Consider the following 19,331-nt stretch of genomic DNA (forward strand, 5'->3'; position numbering starts at 1 on the left):
ACAGTGACCTCTTTGGGTCTGATGGTTGGGGGATGGGAGGAGGGGACCTCCTTCTGTGGGATGTCACAGGGTAGAAAAGTGAACCTCTGTCCGGATGCACCCGAGGGGTCTAGGGTTAGAGAAAGATTGGACATCCCAGGTGATCTTTGGTTTAAGAATGGCATCTGCAGGGGCCGGAGCTACTGAGTATGCTATGTTGAGGTGGGCACAGGGGCATGCCTCCGTCTAAGTGAGGCAGGTCTAGGGCTCTGATGGAAAGGCATTTCCTTAACGGGAGAGCGGGGTGCACGTGTCAGCATCCTGCATGCCCAAGTCCACCCTAGTGCCTACAGTGCAGCAGTGTGGTCAAGGGCACCACCTCAGCAGTCACGATGTCGGGGGTTCAGATCCTGGCTCAGGACTCAGGAAAGGACTCCTCTCTTTCCTTTTAGCTTCTTCCGATAAAACGGAATTGATAATGATGCCCACCTCATGGGGGTTGTGAGGACTACTTGAACTGGTATATGGAAAGTGATGATATGCCTGGACCAGCTAGTGGATATTAGCAATTGTTGCATTTATTTCAACTGACAAATACTGAGTGTACACGTAGTGGCAGGCATTGCCGAGCGAGACAACGGCATCGATTCTCAGTGTGGTGGTCCTTTCTTATTAAAGGGTCTGCTTTCTGCAGTTTCTGTTATCTGGGGCCGAACAAGGTCTGAAAATGCTACGTGGAAAAGTCCAGAACTAAATAGTTCATAGCTTAAAAGTGTGTGACATTGTCAGTAGCGCAGTGAAATCTCATGCCGTCTCCATCTCGGCAGAGCTCTGAACCATGCCTGGGTCCAGAGTTTCTATGCCGTATATGCTACCTGAACGCTAGTCGCTCAGTAGCCTCTGGGTGCTCAGTTCAGCTGTGAGAGAGAGCAGTACAGGGCTGAGGTTTACGCAACCCGTCATTTATTTAAAGATGGACCAAAGTGCAAGAGCAGGCAAACGTCAGGTGAGGTATGCCAGAGAGAAGCTTCAAGACACTTTCTTTAAATTAAAAAAAGTGAAAGTATAATAAACTATCTTATTTTTGTTTTTTCAAGACAGGTTTTCTTTGTGTAGCCCTGGCTGTCCTGGAACTCTCTGTGTAGACCAGGCTGGCTTCAAGCTCACAGAGATCCGCCTGCCTCTGCCTCCTGAGTGCTGGGATTAAAAGTGTGTGCCACTGCCACCTGGCATAATAAACTATTTTTAAGAGAGACAATGTATGCACATTCACTTAATTTTTTATTATAGTATATTGTTATAATTATTCTATTTTATTGTTAGTCATTGTTGATAGTATCTTACTATGCTTAATTTATCAATAATATAGAAAATATTAATAATTAATATTTATAGTTATAAATATTAATTAATAATAATTAATAATAATAGAAAATATTTATATAGTATATAGGCTTTGATATTATAAGAAATCTTAGACATGTATGGGGCATCTTGAAATAAATCCCTCTTGGACAAGGGGGACCACTGTGTACTAGACATCCCCTAGTCCATCTGGGGAGGAAGGCACCTCCTGAACTCCCAGCTTTGGAAAGACCTCCTACCTGGCTGCCCAGCCTTGCTAGCTCACCCTGCTCTCCATTGGGCCGTCTCCTGCTGCAGCGTTCTTTGCCGTGTGGAGGGATGAGGGATCATTAGGCACCCTCTCTTATGTCTGCAGCTCCCCTGACCCTGTCTGTCTACAGCGTTAGGTTTGTTCTTTTCTTTTGTAGAGCTGAGATCAGAGGCCCTAGGCTGGGATCTGCCATTGCCACCTGTTCGCCTTAGCTGAGACCTGGTCTCTTGGGTCCATTTCCTGCAAGTGACAGCTCCTGACCCAAAGATGTTATAAAACACATGAGGGTGCAGGGGAGGTGTGGGCAGACGGCGTGAGAGAGCCAAGGAGAGGGGAACTGGTAGGAGGAGCCAGCCCCCACTCCTCTTACAATGTTCATTCCCTGAGACTCGAGACCCCAGGGTTAGGACAGGACATGAGCATCGTGTGTGTGTGCGTGCGTGCGTGCGTGCGCGCACTACCACCATGCCTAAGTGTTTTGAATGCAGATTCCTCCCCCATCTGCCCCACTTTCATGTGACACATTGGCATGGGAGTGCAAGGGTGCCATTTTCAGGTCCCAGGGACATGCTAGCAGTGGAGTTAGCATTGGGAAATACCTGGCCAACCCTCGGATGCCTGGTGCTGATGGACAGATGGCCCCGGAGCTCAGATGGCAGGGAGGGGGTAGAGAGGGTAGCTACAGAGGAGCATTTAGAACTTCTGGGGCTGGCCTTAGGAGCCCTCCTGTCGCTTTGCTCTGGACTCTGGCCACAGACGTAGCTGGAATCTCCAGATGGGCAGAACAGGCCACTCAACACCCTGTTACCACTTCCACCATCACACACACTTGCTTAGGCATTTGACTTTGGGAATATGCTGGGAAGTTCTTCCTAGTATCTGCCGCCTTCCAGCTGTGATGACCTTTCCCCAAGTTTTATCCTTTTCCCTAGCTTCTTTCCTATATTAGCGTAGGAAAGAGGCAACAGATAGCCCTGCTGTTAGTGCCAAAGCATTTAGTGAGGAGGACTGGGTTTTGCTTCCCCTTGCCTGTGAGGGAGGTAACCTGTATATAGGAGCTTTCAGAGATGCCACACACATGGCCCAGGCATCGCCAGGGTCTGCCTGCTGCTGAGGAGCCGGAGACCTCTCTATTTGGATGAAGACTCTGCTCACACCCCTGCAGCACATCTGCCATCAGGCTGCAGCTGGCACAGGCGGTGCCCTTACGCAAGTACCCTCAGCACATGTGAAGGAACAGAGTGGGTGAGTGGAAGGAGACGGGTTTTAGCCTCTTCCGGGACCCTTGGTCAGGAACTTTATTTAGGCCACGAGGTGTTGACACACTACTGTGTCAACCTGTTCAACCCTTAGGGTGAAAAAAGTGGTTGAAAAAAAAAAATATCAAAAAACTTGAAAGTTTGAAGTCAAAGGAGCTAAAACCACGATACACTCGACGTTAGAGTGACTTAAGAAGAGGTGCTGGGGAGAAGGATGGAAAACTCCAGGCTCTTACCATCTAGTGTGGCATCAGTTTGGAAAACCCCAGAAACCATCTGTAGTGTTTGCTTTTTAAAATAGTGCCCAGTCTGGACTCAGTGATCATTCTGCTTTAGTTTCCCGAGTGCTGGGACTGACTGTAGGAGGTATCACCATGACCTCTGCACCCCGTGTGTGTGTTTGTGTGCATGTGTGTGTGTGTGTGTGTGTGTGTGTGTGTGTGTGTGTGTGTACTGAGGCCAGAGGCCAACCTCAGGAGCTGGAGAGATGGTGCACTTGGTAAAATGTTGGCTGTATAAACATGGGAACCTGAGTTGGGTCCTCAGTACCTATACTTTAAAAAAAAAAGCCTGGTGTGGTGACACTCACTCATAATCTCAGTTCTGGGAGGCAGGGACAAGTGGGTTCCTGGATTTCTTGGATGGAGAGCCTACCCAAATTGGCAACCCCAGGTCCCAGTGAGAGACTCTGTCTCTCCTAGCTGCTTGTGCTTAGGTGAGGCATTATTAGTTCATGACCAGGATTGTGAGGAAGAGCCCTGTGGACATCATTGTTGAGTTACTGCAAGACCATGGTTAAGAAGCAGGTTTAGACAAGAAACCTGCAGGTCTGGGAGGCTTTGGAGGTGGTCAGGAGAGCATCAGATTATTCCAGGTATGCAGAGTTTCCTGAGATGCAGCTGCCTCTGGAAAAACCCTCCCCAGTTCTCAGCTCTGGAGAATACTCCCCTTTGCATCCTACACTACCCTGGGACCCTCACCTGGACGCGTTCAAGTGTATTTGTCCATTTCTCAAACTAGGATGAGAGAGCCCTAGGAAAACAGAGCCCCGGCCACCAGTGCACCAAGGGTATCCCGGATGCAGGCACCAGCCCCGCTGCATGAGGTGGTTCAGAAGCCTTGGTGGGCTGAGTGAAGAAGAGATAACTAAGTGAATGAGTGAAGAACGGAGGGCCAGAGGCCAGGAGCTCCAGAGCAGAAACCGGCTCAGGCTGGAGCGGATGGACTCTCTGGAGAGACAGGGTGGGGATGAGGAGCTCTCTCCAGACAGGTGGTGGCACTAACCTGGCTCCACTGTGGGCAGGAGCCTGAGGTGTGGCATCCGACCCAGACGGTTGCGGTGAGGACAGAGCCGCAGTGGGGAGCCTCTTAAGCTGCCAGCCAGCCAGCTCATGGGCCGGCTTGGGTTTCATTAGAGTGAGACATCTGTTCTATAAAGCCTTTCACTCGGAGGCTTTGGCCTTTTCCCATTCATCCCGTTTATTTTTTATGTTTAAAGGAAGACTTCTTTTGAAAATTTCCACCCTGTTCTAAACAGCCTAAGATGAACAAAGATATGTGCCCGCCCCTAGGCTGGATTGGGCAGAGGGTTCCAGGGGCTCAAGGAGGTGGGTGCTTGAATCTCAAGGGTGTGCCTGACATTTGTGTAGTCTTTGAAGACCCAGGATGAGTTAAGAGCTGCATTCTGTGTTTAGAGAGACCCCAGGTTGGTGGGTTAGAAGACTCCATCCTAAGCATTTAAACACCAGACAGGAGATGTGCACAGGTTGGTCATGGGAGCACCCAGGAGATACCTAGGGTTGGGCATTGGAAGGGAGGACTGTGTCTTATGTGGAGTACTGTGAGAGTCCAGGGAGCTGGGTCTGATGCCAGGGAGCCCTGGGAGGGAAATCAGGAGATACTAATGCCCTTAGTCATGCCAATGACTCTCCACTCTTTATTAAGGGTCTGTTACGTGCTAGAGTTAGTTTAAGGTGCAACACATATACAGGGGAAAAAAAAAGATGAAACCAAGACACCAAAAATTAACATTGCATTTCAGTTCAGTGAGGTAACACCTAGGAAGTACCCACAAGTTACCATGAATATAGAGGGGACCCTTTGTCAGCCTGAAGTTCAGTGAAGACTTTTTATTTTGTAAAAGAGACTTAGTTTTATTCCAATGTATGTGTGTTTATGCCACAGATGTATAGGTGTCTGGAGAGTCCAGAAGAGGGCACCTGGTCTCCTGGAGCTGGAGTTACAGGGGGTTTTGAGCCACCTGGTGTGGGTGTTGGGAACTAAACTCAGGTCCTGTGTCTTCTGGAAGAATAGCAAATGAGACCCAAGAGACCACTGAGCCATCTTTCCAGATCCTCCTGGAAGATTTCTATGGTTTTAAATTTTAGGATTTGTGTGTTTGTGTGTGTGTGTGTGTGTGTGTGTGTGTGCGCACACGCGTGCATGGGCGCAGATGTGTATATACACATTTGTGTACTTGTGCATGTAACAGCCAGAGGTCAATGTAGGGCACCTTCCTCAATTGCTCACCACCTTATTTAAAAATATTTATTTATTTATTTATTTATTATGTATAAATGTTTTACTACATGTATGTATGTGCAGCATGTGTATGTCTGGTACCTCAAGAGTCCAAAAGAGGAACTGGAATTGAGGACGGTAGGTGAGCTGCCATGTGGGTGTTGGTGTCTGAACCCACGTCCTTTGAAACAGTACCAAATGCTTTGGACTGCTGAGCCATCTCTCCAGCCCCACCTTATTTATTTATTAGATAGAGTCTCTCGCTGAGCCTGGAGCTTGCTGGTTTGGCTGGGCTGGGTGGTCAGCAGGCCCAAGGAACTTCCTGTCTTTGCTTCTCTGGTGTTGGGATCATGATGCTCTTGACGTTTTAATGTCAGTGTTGGAGACCTGGACTCAGGTCCTCATGGTTTTTTGAGACAGGGTTTCCCTGTGTAGTTTTGTGCCTTTCCAGGCTGGCCTCGAACTCATAGAGATCTGCCTGTCTCTGCCTCCCGAGTGCTGGGATTAAAGGCGTGCGCCACCAATGCCCGGCAGTCCTCATGTTTATATGGCAAGTGTTTTCTCACCTGAGCCATCTTCCCAGACTGTTTTTGTGATTTCGAAGAGGGTCTCCTCTAGTCCAGGTTGACCTCAAATTCATTATTTAGGCAAAGATGACCCTAAACTGGTCCTCCTGCCGTCACCCCCAAGTGCTGCTATTACATGTATGTGCCACCATGCTTGGCAAAAAAAAAATATTAAAAAAGTATTTAAAACTAACTTTCAGATAGTTCACTGGTAGGTGTTATCTAGCATGTTCAAAGCCGTGGGCTGCACCCTTAGCACCACAAAACAAAACACAGTTCCCTAGCTTCAAGGATGATACAATGCAGAAAAAAGTACGTAGTGTAGGTTGAGAACTTCATTCATTTTTACACTGTGTAAGGAACACTCAGAGAACCAGAACATCATCACCTTTGTGGAAGTCCTCGACTCCCATGCCCTTTTCTGGACACCATCTACCCACAAGGGCAGCTAGGAGGATGATTTCAGTGTTGGCTTTAAGCTTTATGGAAAGGGGGATTGTGTGGAACTTGGCTTCTTTCCCTCAGCGTGTTTGTGATTCCTGCCTATGGCTGCGTCTTCGTGGCTCAGCCTCCAGGCTGCGTGGAATTCACAAGGGCAAATAGAGCACAGTTTGTCCATTCTGCTGGGGATGGTGTTGGGCACTTCCCAGGTTGCGGCTGTTATGACTGTCGATGCTAAGGGTTGTTCTGTACGGATGTTTAATGAGCACACAGATGCATTTCTGTTGGTTGGATGCCCGGGACGGGAGTTGCTAGGTCAGAGCAGACCTGGGACGAGCCTCAAGAGGTGGAGTGACTATTGTAGATGGAAAGTATGAGATGGGTCACTGGCTTGGCTTGAGCTACCAAGACAGGGAAGCGATGGGGGTGAGCGGGAGTGGGGGGTGGGGTGGGGGGGCGGGGGGTGGTGGCAGGAGGATCCCATGGTGAAGGATGGTGCACACTGCCACAGATCTGGTGACTTAAAACAGAACTTACTCTCTATCAGCTCTTGAGCCAGAAGCCCATCACACCTCTTCTGGGGAGATTTCTGATTTTCTTTTCTTTCTGGTTTTGCTTGTTTGTTTGTTTGTTTGTTTTTGAGACAGGGTTTCTCTGTGTAATAGTAGCCCTGGCTGTTCTGGAACTCATTTTGTAAACCAGGCTGCCCTCAAACTCACAGAGACCCACCTGTCTCTGCCTCCTGAGTACTGGCTGGGATTAAAGGCGTGGCGCCACCGCCGCCGCCGCCACCACCACCACCGGGCTGGATTCCTGGTTTTCTTGTGGCCACATCACTGCAATGTCACCTTGTCTTTTTTTTTTTTTTTTTTTTTTTTATGTTTTGGTTTTTCGAGACAGAGTTTCTCTCTGTAGTTTTTGATGCCTGTCCTGGATCTCGCTCTGTAGACCAGGCTGGCCTCGAACTCACAGAGATCTCCCTGCCTCTGCCTCCTGAATGCTGGGATCAAAGGCGTGCACCACGGCCACTGGGCTCACCTTGCCTTTTTTTGTGTGCATGTGTAACCTTTGTATATTAAGGGCAAATACCAACAGATTCTGAGCCCTCCTGGAGAGTCCAGGATGGATTTCTCTTCTCAAATCTGTCACTTCACTATATCTACAAAGACCCATTTTCCCAGTAATATATTCACACTTCCCAGGCAGCCATACAATTGTGGTGTGTGTGTGTGTGTGTGTGTGAGAGAGAGAGAGAGAGAGAGAGAGAGAGAGAGAGAGAGAGAGAGAGAGAGAAGAGAGAAAGGGAGAGAGGGAGAGAGGGAGAGGGGAGAGGGAGAGGGAGGGAGGGAAGGAGGGAGAGAGAGAGAGAGAGAGAGAGAGAGAGAGAGAGAGAGAGAGAGAGAGAGAGGAGGCTGTTTATCCACCTCATCACTATCCCCCATGGCCTCTCCTACACACTCACTTTAATTTCTCTCTCAGCAAGCTCTAGGTCTGGCCCTTTACTGATGGGGAATGATGCTCCCAGACCCAGCGTCCTCCATGAAGCCCTGTCTCAGGTTATGAAGAGTCCCCTAGAGCCAGGGTTCTGAGCTCCATCCAGAGTAGATCCGCAGTCCCCTCAGGACTGGAATCCTCTTTCTCCCTTTCATACCAGGCGCTCACACTTCCTGTGTACTCAACAAGGGATTTACGTGCCAGGACACTGAGAACAAAGACCTTGACCCTGGGTACCTTTCCAGAGGGATCTGGTCCAGCTAAGGTACTGAGCCTGGAGTAGCTCCCAGAGCCAGAGCTACCTTTCTACACCCCCTTCTCCCCCAAACCACCCTAACCCCCCTGCCACCTCAGGTGGGACTGGTTACCTGATCCAAGACCTGTGTGACTCCACACCGCGCCTCCGCTGCGCACGCAGAAGGGGGAAGGAGGGAGGGGCCGAGGCATGGAGTGAGCCCAGCCCTTTGCCTTCCCTTGGAGGAGGCTGGAAGACAGGAATGCCTTTGGCTGGGAGACCCTGGCCAGAGATCAGAAGATCAAAGGAAGAGAAGATCAGGGGCGAGGCAGGTGGCACCTCAGAGAGGAGCAGCAGCTGGTGCCTCCCAAGGGCAGGGCTGACCCAGAACGCCCTCCTCTGCCATCTTGCCATTTCTGCTCACTTTGCAGGGTTGCTTCTCTCTGATGGAGGTGTCGGGGTGGGTGGGGGGGTGGGGGGTGAACGCTCCCGAAGGGAGGAATGCCTCTGGGGAGCAGAGCTAATACCCTCATGCACCTGGATCCCACCACCTAAACCCCACACCAATTCACTTAGGAGGGACTATCGTACAGCCTTTTTAGACCCAGAAACTGAGGCACACAGAGGGTCAGTAACCTTACCGCCACCAAACCGCTGTTTAGTGTTGGTGCCAGGCCACAAAGTGACTTTCTGACAACAGAGTCTTCCACAGTGGAAGGCCGAGAACGCCAGTCCAACTGCCTCGTGAGCGAGTGCGGCTCAATGCCAAGAAAGGCTGCTTGCTGGGCAGGAGTTTTGAACCCGGATCTTGCATCTAGTCTTGCGTCACGTGTGATGAACCAAATAGGTAAAGGGTTGAGGAAAAGGGTGGGCGAGTGGGGCGCCATTTAAAGAGAAGGCCACGCAGGCGGAGGCAACAGAACAAGAGTGGATCGGCGTGGGCCGGATGGGCAAGGGTAGCGCACAGAAGGCCTCAGGGGCTGGATGGAGCTCAGAGCACCCGAGCCGCACGGTGGCAGGCGGGGCCGCAGGGGCGGGGCCACAGGCGCGGTGCGCGCAGGTGGGACGGGGTGAGGGGGGGCGGGAAGGGCGCCGGGGAAAGGAACCCCGAGATCTACGGCCTGGGTGGCGCCCTTCTGGATGTCCTTGCATCCAGGTGCGCCTGGGCACAGCAAAAGGGAAACGCGTGGGCCCGCGCTGCGGCGGCCGTGTGACGGGGAGGCCGGGTGGCATCTCCTCCTTTAACGTGGGAACAATGCTCCTTCCCTTGCCGGTGAAAAGAGCGGACCGAGTTAAAGGAGACCTAGAAGGTGCCAGCGCTGTAGGTGGAAGAGGGGAGGCTGAGGCGAGGGGAGGTGGGCCGCAGTGGCAGCTGTCACCGGGGACTCCCGTCCGATTCAGACCCAGTTTGAATACCCCAGGCTGACCCGCCCCGCCCCGGAGGAAGCTGGTGCCCCGGTGCTGTTCAGGACCGGCTTTCCAGGTGCAGCCAGGCCAAGGTTCTCCCGAGTCCCTACTGAGTCCCGGATTGCCACCAGCCTGCCTTGGCTTCCCCTCCCGCCACTGAAAACGCTGGCACCCCTCTGGTCCCAGATGGCAGGTCGGGACCACGAGGTGGGGACCTTTCACCAGCCCTCCACCCAGACACACAGGGCTTGTGTCTCCCAGGAATAAAGACCTCCGGACAGTAGCCTCAGCTAAATAAACAGGCCAGAGCGGTGCGGGGACTCCACCCTGGCTGCTGCGGCAGCCTCTCTAGTCCTTTTCACTCTGCTCAGCTCTAGCAGCGGAATCCCAGAATCCTGTGGTAGGGCGGAGCCGCAGGATTGCTCCTGCAGTTCTTCCAGGAGGGCTGTCTGGGCCACCTTGATGTGATCACTTTTTCTAAGGGGTTCCAGTAAGGAGGAGAAGTTAGATTTTGACACCCATGCGAAGCACCTCAGCACAGAGACATGATGGCCTTGTAGCTGGAGCTAGAGATTAAAAAAAAAAAAAAAAAAAAAAAGCCGGCTAGAAGAGAAGCTGGCAAGTTGCAGGAAACCTAGGTTTGCAGGACTCAGTGGGTAATCCATCAGATGCACAGTCATGGCTGTTGTTGGGTTACAAAATGCGTCCAGGGGTTAAGAGTGCCTGCCACTCTTCCAGAGGACCTGAGTTCGGTACCCAGCCCCCACATTGTGTGGCTCTTCATAACTGTCTGTAACACTCTCTTCTCTGACCTCTGAGGACATCTGCATAAGTCACCCCCCACCCTCACTCACGCATAGGTACATACGCACAAATAAAAAGAAAACGTAAAAGAAAATAGACCTCGATGCTGGTGTGTGTGTGTGTGTGTGTGTGTGTGTGTGTGTGTGTGTGTGTGTGTCAAGGACAGAGAACTGGGACCTGTGGTGGAACTCCCAGGCTGTTTGGGGGAGAGCAGCCACAGGAATGTGCCATCGCAGGCTAGGGGATGACAGCTCCTAATCAAGGACAGGATTCTGTGGCCTGACCATGTGACTTAAGCCTCAGGGACCAGACTCAAAAAGCTACAGGGATTAGTCTGAGAGGGCCCTATGACTCTAGAGTCCCGGTCTAAGGACTTGTCACTTAAGCTGTAATTGTCCACGCTCTTGTCATTGTCTTCCATAGACTTGGTTCTCTAAGGACAGGGAACACACATTGTTGGACTTGGTGGCTTCACCACTGAGCCGGGTGCCTGTATGGTGCAGCCGCTTACAAATGCTTATTGGGAAGACACAGAGCTGCACGGTGAAGCCCCTTGACTAAGGCTCTGGAGCGGTGGAGGTGGGCGGGGATGTGCACAGGTGATGTGTGTCCGTTTACCATGCGCCAGGCCTGGCCTCGGCGCTTACCATCGAGGAAGGTGAGGCAGAGACAGGTGAAGTAACTTACACGAAGTCCTAGGGTCAGGAAAAGGTCAGAGTACTGCGGGAGCCCTGTCGTGGAGTGACGCACGCACGCACGCACGCACGCACGCACGCACGCACGCACGCACGCACGATGACGGGCTGTTCTAGATCTGGCAAGGGAGAAGGAGCCGGGAGGGGCCGCACACACCAGCACTGTGCAGTCCTTGGACCATGCTTTGCACCTGAGGATGGTCACCTGACTCTGAGTACAGCTAGGAGCAGCTCCCCGCCTCTCCAAGAGGCATAGCTGAGGGCCAGGGGGCAGGAGTCACACCTCGCAGTTGACTCTCTGTGTCGCTTCCGTCTGGAATCCGAGGCTCTGTAGATGGCCTTCGCTCAGCAGCTTCATGCCTCAGTGCTGGGATGGCTCAGCCGGGGTGGGCCCGGCTCCTCCAAAAGGAGTTAGGACCAGCCACAGTCTCCTCTTCCCTTTCCCCAGGTGCCCAGGCCCCCAGATTGCTGCTGCTGTGACGTATCTCTTTCCTCTTCAGAGAGCTGCCACGGAGCCCAGGCTGTCCTAGAACTCACTCTGTAGTTCAGGCTAGCCTCAAACTCCCAATGCGCTTACTTCAGACTCCCAAGTACTGGAATTACAGGAGTGCACTACTATGTCTGGCAGAAAGAAAAAAAAAAAAAAAGAAAACCAGAACCTTCCCATAAGAAAAAAGGGGAGGCTGGGTACGGTGGTGCACCAAACCACGTAGTTTTGAGAGGGAGGTCCCTCTCCAGGCCTCTTCTCTCCTTGGCTGCCTGTCTGTGCCACTTTTGAGACCCACAAATGTGCTGGTGACGTGACATTCTCCAAGTTCCATGGTCTTTTAACCACGATCACAAACAAAATTGTGTGTGTGTGTGCGCTCATGTTTCTATTTCACCTGAATTTTAGCCATGTCCCCTCCCCATGCCTTTATCCTGGCCCCACCTTAATTAATTGGCCACCTACTGATGCTCTGGGTTTCCAGCTTCTCCCAGGTACAGTCTTGACTTGCACAAATGTCCCCCTTTCCTGGCAGCCTCCCAGGAGTCCTCTTCTTCATAGATACCCCACCCCCTGCTAACCCTTCAGCCTCTGCCTTCTGCTCTCTGCCCGCTCTGGTTTCTCCCATCAAGAGCCTTCCTGCCACTTTTAGGCAGGCTGGGAGACATTCTGTCACCAAAGAGGGAGCCAAGAAATGACAAAGCAGAGCAGATAGGCCTTTATTTAAAAACAGCATTGTTCTCACATAGGATTTTTGTGCAAAGCCCAAGAGGACGGTCTGTGCTGTTATAGGGATAGAGAGATGCACTTTCCCAGAGAGAAGCCATGTCCTTGTTTGGAAATTTATGAAAACTGCAAAATCCAAGAGAACTTGGTGTCATCTTATGTGTTTGGGATTTCAAAGAAGATAGTGTCTAAGTTCTCTCTGATAGGAGGCGTCGTCTCGGGGAATGGGCTCCACAGAGGAGGCCACACTGGGAAGCCTGAGGTCTTTCTAGGCTTTAGACCTCTTTGGGGTGCTTCAGTCAACTGTAACATGACCGCAAGTGGCCCTGTTCCTCTCCAGATCTGGTTTTGCCTAGCAAATGGGGGGGGGTTGTTGGCAAGGTGCCCGCCATAGAGGGGTCTCTGCAGGAGCGTGAAGTGCTATTTTCAGTCCTAATTTCTTGTATTCATTATTCATTTATTCTGGTGCTGCAGATGGATCCCAAGTCTTTCAGCATCCTAGGCAGGTGCTCTACCCAGCTTTGTGAGGTAAAGCTAGATGTGTTGGTACCCATCTCTAATCTGAGCATGTAAGAGGCCAAGGCAGGAAGATTGTAAGACCAGTATGGCTACCTATCAAAACCCTGCTCCCCAAATACAGTATGTAGTGAGATGTGTCCTTATGTATTAATAGTTACAATTCAGTTAAATCACTATGATATTAGTAAAGGCATATTCATCAAGCACTGTTTTACATCGTTAACTCTGATAACTTCACATCACAACTCTCGTCAGGGGAGTGCTAATACCATGGTTATCATTTTACAGGTGAGAGAATGGACATTTAAAGACAGTGAGTGACAGGGTCACACAGTCAGTTAGTATGTTAAGACAATGCTAAAGGCAGCTCTGGTGTTCTGTACATGCGCACTGAGTGACTGTGTACAAAGTACCGCAGGGACTCCCATGGCCAAGCTCTGCCTCGAAAGAGGTAACCATGGGACACAGTCACGTGCTAATGGCCCTTTTCCTAAGGGCAGTCTCTCTCTCTCTCTCTCTCTCTCTCTCTCTCTCTCTCTCTCTCTCTCACTCACACACACACACACACACACACACTCATACAACATACACACACACCATGGCTGAGGAGGAGAGACTATGTTAATTAGTTTGATTGTGGTAGTTATTTCACAGTGCAAATGTGTATCAAATCAGCAAGTCGCGCACCTTAAATATATACAATCAAAATAATCCAACATAACTAACTGCAGAGACAGACAACCCGAGTCCTTAGCCCAGGAAGCAGAAAAAGGGCCCTGTGTTGCCAGCCTCTCCTCTGGTGTGGGGTGTCTTTTCATCCCCACCCCAGCAGAACCCCAAGCTTGTCTACCACTGTTTTTTCCTCCCAGAGGGAAAACTCAAGCGGACCAGTTTCCGTGGGTCTTTGGGTCTCAGCCAGATCCTAGAGCAGTGTCTCCAGGTGCCCACCCCCTCCAGCATGGTTCTGCTGCTCCGGGCCCCTCAGTTCCCCAGCACCCCCCCTCCTCTTATCAAACCTGTTCCCTGTCTCCATGGTGACACCGCCTCACCCAGCTTCCTTGGGTGGTCTGGTTGCCTCACAGGGTAAAGCTCTGAGAACATTTTCCTAATGTGCAGCCAGAAGCTTCCACTTCCGGTGCCCAGGGCCACCCCTCTCATGGTGCCACACCCTTCGCTCCAGCAGCCTCTCCCGTCCCCTCCCATGACACCATGCTGTGTCCAGCTGAGAGGACACATGGCCCCTCTGGGGATCCCAAGGTCTACCGGGAAGAGTCTCAGAGTGAGACTGTCAGCTGTCCTCCACACCCTCTTGGCTGCCAGTGACAATTGTGGGCTCAGGGCAAAATGAAAATTTGGTGTCCAAAAATGACTAACAATTTCAGAATGGCAACAGCAGATAATTAAGCCTGGACTCTCCAGAGTATGGGATCCTTCGCAACGGAATAGGCCCCATGCCCTGGACTTAGCCCTGGAGAGCTGTGTGTGTGTGTGGTATGTGTGCTATGGTGTATGTGTGTTGTGTATGGGACATGTGTGAGTATGTTATGTATTTGTGTGTATGGTCTAGGTATGTGTTTTGTGTATGTGTGTGTATATGGTATAGTGTGTATGTTGTATGTGTACATGTGGTGTGGTATGTGGTGATGTGGTCTGTGTAATATGTGGCATGTGTGTGTGTATAGTGTGTAGCATGTGGTGTATATAGTATGTGGTGTGTGTAATGTAGTGTGTGTGGTATGTGGTATGGGTGGGGTATGTAGTAGTGTTGTTCATGGATGTGGTGTAGTGTACATGTGATGTATGGGGTTTATACCGGTGTGTTTGTAGGATGATGTTTCTAGGTGATGTTCATGTTCACAGTGGTAGAGCATCTGTGGTTAGGTTTGGGTACCCACTTCAGCCACAGACTAGCTAGATCCCGAAACAGCATCACGGGGCACTGGATTCTACATGGATGAGGAGACAGACTGAAGTGTGAGCAGAGGCAGGAGAAGGAGTCAGGCTGGTCCAAAGTCACACAGCCCAAGGAAGTTCCCAACGTTGAGGGAAAGACCTGGGGAAGCTGCGTTCTTCTCCCAAAGGACCTTCCCGATAGGGAGATACCCCAGGATGCTTTGTAACTTTGAAGAGCTGTAGCTCCAACATGCAAACTGATGAATGGAAGAAGTACTTGCCTGTGGGACACATGCATGTCCAGGGCTCTGAACGACAACATAGGAAGGAACATTCAGACACTCAGGTGTCTCAGAACCATGTGGACAAGCCAACACAGCCACAACCAAACCTCAAGCACCCAAGAGTCCAGATGTCCTGCAATTTCCCCCAAGTCCAAGCACGCAGGAAATGTCAGAGCTGTGTCCTCTGGGTCACACAGCCGGTCTCTTAGGACAGTCGTGGGTCAGAGCTGCAGACTTGACAGGACAATCTCTGTGCTGGGAGGGTCTGTCTGTCACTCTCTGTTTCCTGAAGGGTCCCAGCGCCATCCTTCACACTGTGGTGTCGGTGTGGAGGGTCTGGGTTTTGGATTCTCTGCTGGGCCTCCCTCCTCCAATCCTTGCATCCCTTCGCCTTCCCCTTCTCCTGGCACCAGCCCCACCCCTTTCCATTTTTCCGAGAGCTAGGCTGAAAGGGACTCCCCCACCAGACACCATTTGAAATCCACCCTCCGGCCCCACCCGGCCCCTCTACAGCAGCTGGGCTGGGTGCTTGTCTGGGGCAGGATGTGGGGAGGTGGGGTGGGGTGGGGGTGCAACCCCCTCCTCCCCAGGGGAGAACAATGAAGCCGCTGGCCTTGGTGGTGAGGTGAGGAGTGGGTGGGGGCATGGAGCTGCATCAGAGCCTCTGAGTGCGGCCCCTGGGGGGACAGCTGAGTGATGAGGCCTGAGTCACATGCCCTGCATGCTCCTTGAACTCCCGCTCTCCTGCCTGTCAGGACACATCCAGAAATGCACAGGGTAAATATTTAGAGGTAATCGTTTTTTTTTTTTTGTGTGTGTGGCACCTCACACCCCCTCCTTACTGAGGATGAGCCAGGCCTGGGATTCAAGGGAGAGGAGTCCAGGTAGACTCAGGATTGTAGCCTGGGCCTCAGAGCCAGGATAGCATTCGGGTTGAACCCAGGCTAACATCCACCAAGGATGTTCCTCTTAGTTCCGCTGGCCCTTGTCTTCACTTCGACCAGGGTGCCAGCTGCAGCCTCCCCTGAGCCCAGGCTAGCCCCACAGGCCTGCAGAAGGCCCCTCCATTTCCCCAGGCTAGTGGGGAGGGAGTACAGAAAAGAGCAGCCCATGTCGTGCATGCCAGTTTTCTTGGCTTACCCCTGCATGGAATGCCTTCCTTCCTCGGAAGACATGGAGTCGGAGCCCAAGCTTTATCAAAGATAAAACATTTGAGACTAAACAGTCTTTTTATAGACTGGAGCTGGGCTTTCTCGGCACACGTTCCCCACCATTCCCAGCCTGCTCTGAGCATGCATGGAGAGCAAACGTGTTTCTGGGCACATGGAAGCTGGGAGATTTGAGGGTGAATTGTACTCAGGGGAAAAGCAAGCCATGGGAAGCCTGTGCTGCCCGGTGATGTGGTGGTGATGTGGTGGTCTATCTCTGCAGCCCAAGGGAATGTGGCACACAGAGGCAAGAATCAGGAGTTGGAGACAGGATGGAGGCCAAATTGTCAGGCGTGTGCCTGTAACTTCAGACACCGCTGCTCACTCAGGCACACACAGAAGAGAACGTTAACATTGGGCAGTACCCACAAATCAAGCCGTCGGCTCTCCACTTACAGGTCTGCAGAGCTGAGTGTCTTGCATAGGAGATACCAAGAGGGAAGTTGGGAGGAAGAAGGTAAATAGTTATTAAGTATGTACTGTTTACCAGGCAGTCTGCAAACATTAGCTCACTTAATCCTCACAAAGACCTTACCTAGTAATTTTTTTTTTTTTAACGGATGAGGAAATGGAGGGTCATAGTGGTCAAGATAGGTAACCAGAGGAGAAATTTGATTTGGGGGCTTCCTGACTCCACTCAATCCTCTTTTATTTGTTTTTTAATTTTAATTTTTTAGAAATTTTGTGTGCATTGGGGGAGAGGAGGGATCACAGAACTAAGTTTGGGAGTTGGTTCTCTCTTCCCACCATGGTTTCAGGGAATGCACCTAGGTTGTCAGCCTTGGCAGCAGGTCCCCCACGCACGCAGACATAGAGCTGGCCCCTTTCTGTTTTCCTGAATGAAAAATAGCAGCTCTCCTGGGATTATGGTAAGGATTAAATGGGATTATTTGGATAAAGGCTAGTCAGTGCCTGGTTTTAAGGTGGGTCTTCCGTTGATGTGGTTACAGCGACGGCTGTGTGTGCGGGCATCTTAGGGAATGGTATCACAAGTTTTTTTGGATAACATGGGCAGCTTAGGATGATTTAGATGGTGAATACACATAGAGACCAGCTCTGCACATCCAGCTACTCGGGTACTCAGGTATCTTCTGGAAAGTGCCAAGAGGTCAAGAAAGGCAGAGGTCTAGGGAAGCAGAGCCAAGAGGAAGAGGCTGGCAGAGACCTCAGCAGGCAGTGAAGCCCACCGCTCCTGAGCAGGACAGTGCAAGTGGCCGGGGGAAGAACCCGGGTTCAGGAATATTAGAGTCTGCAGCGTGAGACACCCTGGGTCTCAGAGTGAAGACTTTGTTTACACTAGGGACCCTGCCTTCCCGATCTGAAATTCTGTGCTCCTGACTTTTACCCCTCCTGACTCCTTTCTTGACAGGGAGGTGGGTTTGCTGGCTAATCATAGCTAGTCCCAGGAGAACCTGCAAAGAAAGCATAAAAATCAGAGGGACAGTGAGAAGAGACCAGAAAATGACCCCCCCTTTTTTTTTTTGCTCCTAGAGTTGCATGTGGCTACTGTGGCCAGATAGTCTGTGGGGTCAGGATGGCATGATGGGCAGGTGGAGGAACAGTGGGAAGCCCTGGGGCCCCCCAAACAAGGCTGGAGCTGAATATCACAGATGATACAGGTGAAACTCACAGCTTTCTCTCCACTTTCCACTCAGAGACCTCAGTATGAACAACCTCACGGAGCTTCAGCCCGGTCTCTTCCACCACCTGCGTTTCCTGGAGGAGCTGTGAGTTGATGGTTGGGTGGGAGTGGAGGTTTGGGGGTTGGGGGTGAGGGTCAGGTGGGTGAGACTCTCTGGTCAACAGCTGTAGGGACCAGGGCTCCCCAGAGCAAGGCGGAACTCCAGGAAGAAAGGAAAAAGTGGGGCTTGGGAAACGAGTATTTAGTGGAGACGGGCTACGTGGGTGACTCCCAGAGGACCTGTGTCAAGCCGTGTGGCACTCCAGGTCTGAGCCAAAGCTCCTCATAGCTCTTTCTCCTGCCTTATTTTCTTTCCCCTAAACACGAGAGTTTCACTATATAGCTCAGGGTGGCCTAAAATTCACTAGTGTAGCTCAAACTGGTCTTGAACTTGCTATTACCCTGCCTTAGCCTCCTGAGGGCTGGGATTTCACGCAGGAGTCACCACACCCAGCACAGCCTTCCCTCCTTTAAAAACGGTTCTATGTGTATGGGTTCACGTAAGTCTGCGTACCACATGCAGGCCAGTTGTCCCAGGAGACAGAAGAGGACCTCAGATTCCTTGAAACTGAAGTTACAGATGGTTGTGTGAGCTGCCGTGTGGGTGCTGGGAATTGAACCCAGGTCCTCTGGGAGAGCAGCCAGTGTTCTTAACCACCCAGCCATCTCTCGAGGCCCTGGCTTTCACTCGTTTTCCCACCTTTCCCTGGCAATCACCTTTGAACTGCTGTCATTCCTAATACCAAGGCTGTCTGCCTGCAGGACGGAATGCTCCACGTGGATGGGGCTAGTGGTGGGCAGGCAAGCCAGCTTTGAAAGGCAGCGGGGGTCGTCGGAAGTGGGTGTGGCACAGCCTGGATGGGAGTGCAAAGGAGAGCTAGGGCCAAGGCATTTGGTAAGGCTGGCTTTCCATCCCCCACGCTGAGAAGGGGCTGGACCTGTGTTAAAGGCCCTACCTAAAGGAGCTATCTACCACCTAGGGCCATTTGCAGAACCCAAGTGTGGAGACCCAAGTGTCACCTTTTAAAGCAACAGCTGTCAAAAAGAGACTAGAGATAGAGTCTCCCTCAGTGGTGGAGACTCACCCGGGCACACTAGCTCTGTCCCTGAGCTGCAATGTCATCATGAGATAACAATTTTAAACATTACCTTCTAAATTGGCTCACCGAGTCCTACTATTCCGCCTATACGTTTTACTGTTAAGCGAAATTAGCTCTCTGTATAAAACCACACTAATGGCCTCGCAGAAGATCCGTGTGTGTGATTGTAGTGCCTGTCCCATGTCCTAGCAACAAGGGCCGGAGGATTTATGGAAGTACTGAAGATCGAAGTTGTTATCCAGCTTAGTTTTAGTACTATGTATAAATATTCCTGTTACCTTTTGAAAAGCCTTCTTTTACGGGAGCTTAGCTACTCCTAGTGGGTCCTGTCTTCATAAGAACACACATAATTCAGCAAACACCAAAATAACGAAATGTTGATTAACCAAAACAGACTTCTTAGTACTATACAAACACC

The 19,331-nt window shown here is 51.2% G+C and overlaps 1 protein-coding gene across 1 annotated transcript in view; it reads left to right on the plus strand.

Annotated features, from left to right (window-relative positions):
* Lgr6 (leucine rich repeat containing G protein-coupled receptor 6) overlaps window positions 1-19,331 on the plus strand; it is a 126,518-nt gene that overhangs the window by 10,988 nt on the left and 96,199 nt on the right. The window contains 1 exon segment of the mRNA XM_028876636.2: window positions 17,788-17,870. Coding sequence (XP_028732469.1) covers window positions 17,788-17,870 — 83 coding nt within the window.

This window comes from Peromyscus leucopus, chromosome 15 (genome assembly GCF_004664715.2).
Source record: "Peromyscus leucopus breed LL Stock chromosome 15, UCI_PerLeu_2.1, whole genome shotgun sequence".
In the NCBI taxonomy this organism is placed as follows: Eukaryota; Metazoa; Chordata; class Mammalia; order Rodentia; family Cricetidae; genus Peromyscus; species Peromyscus leucopus.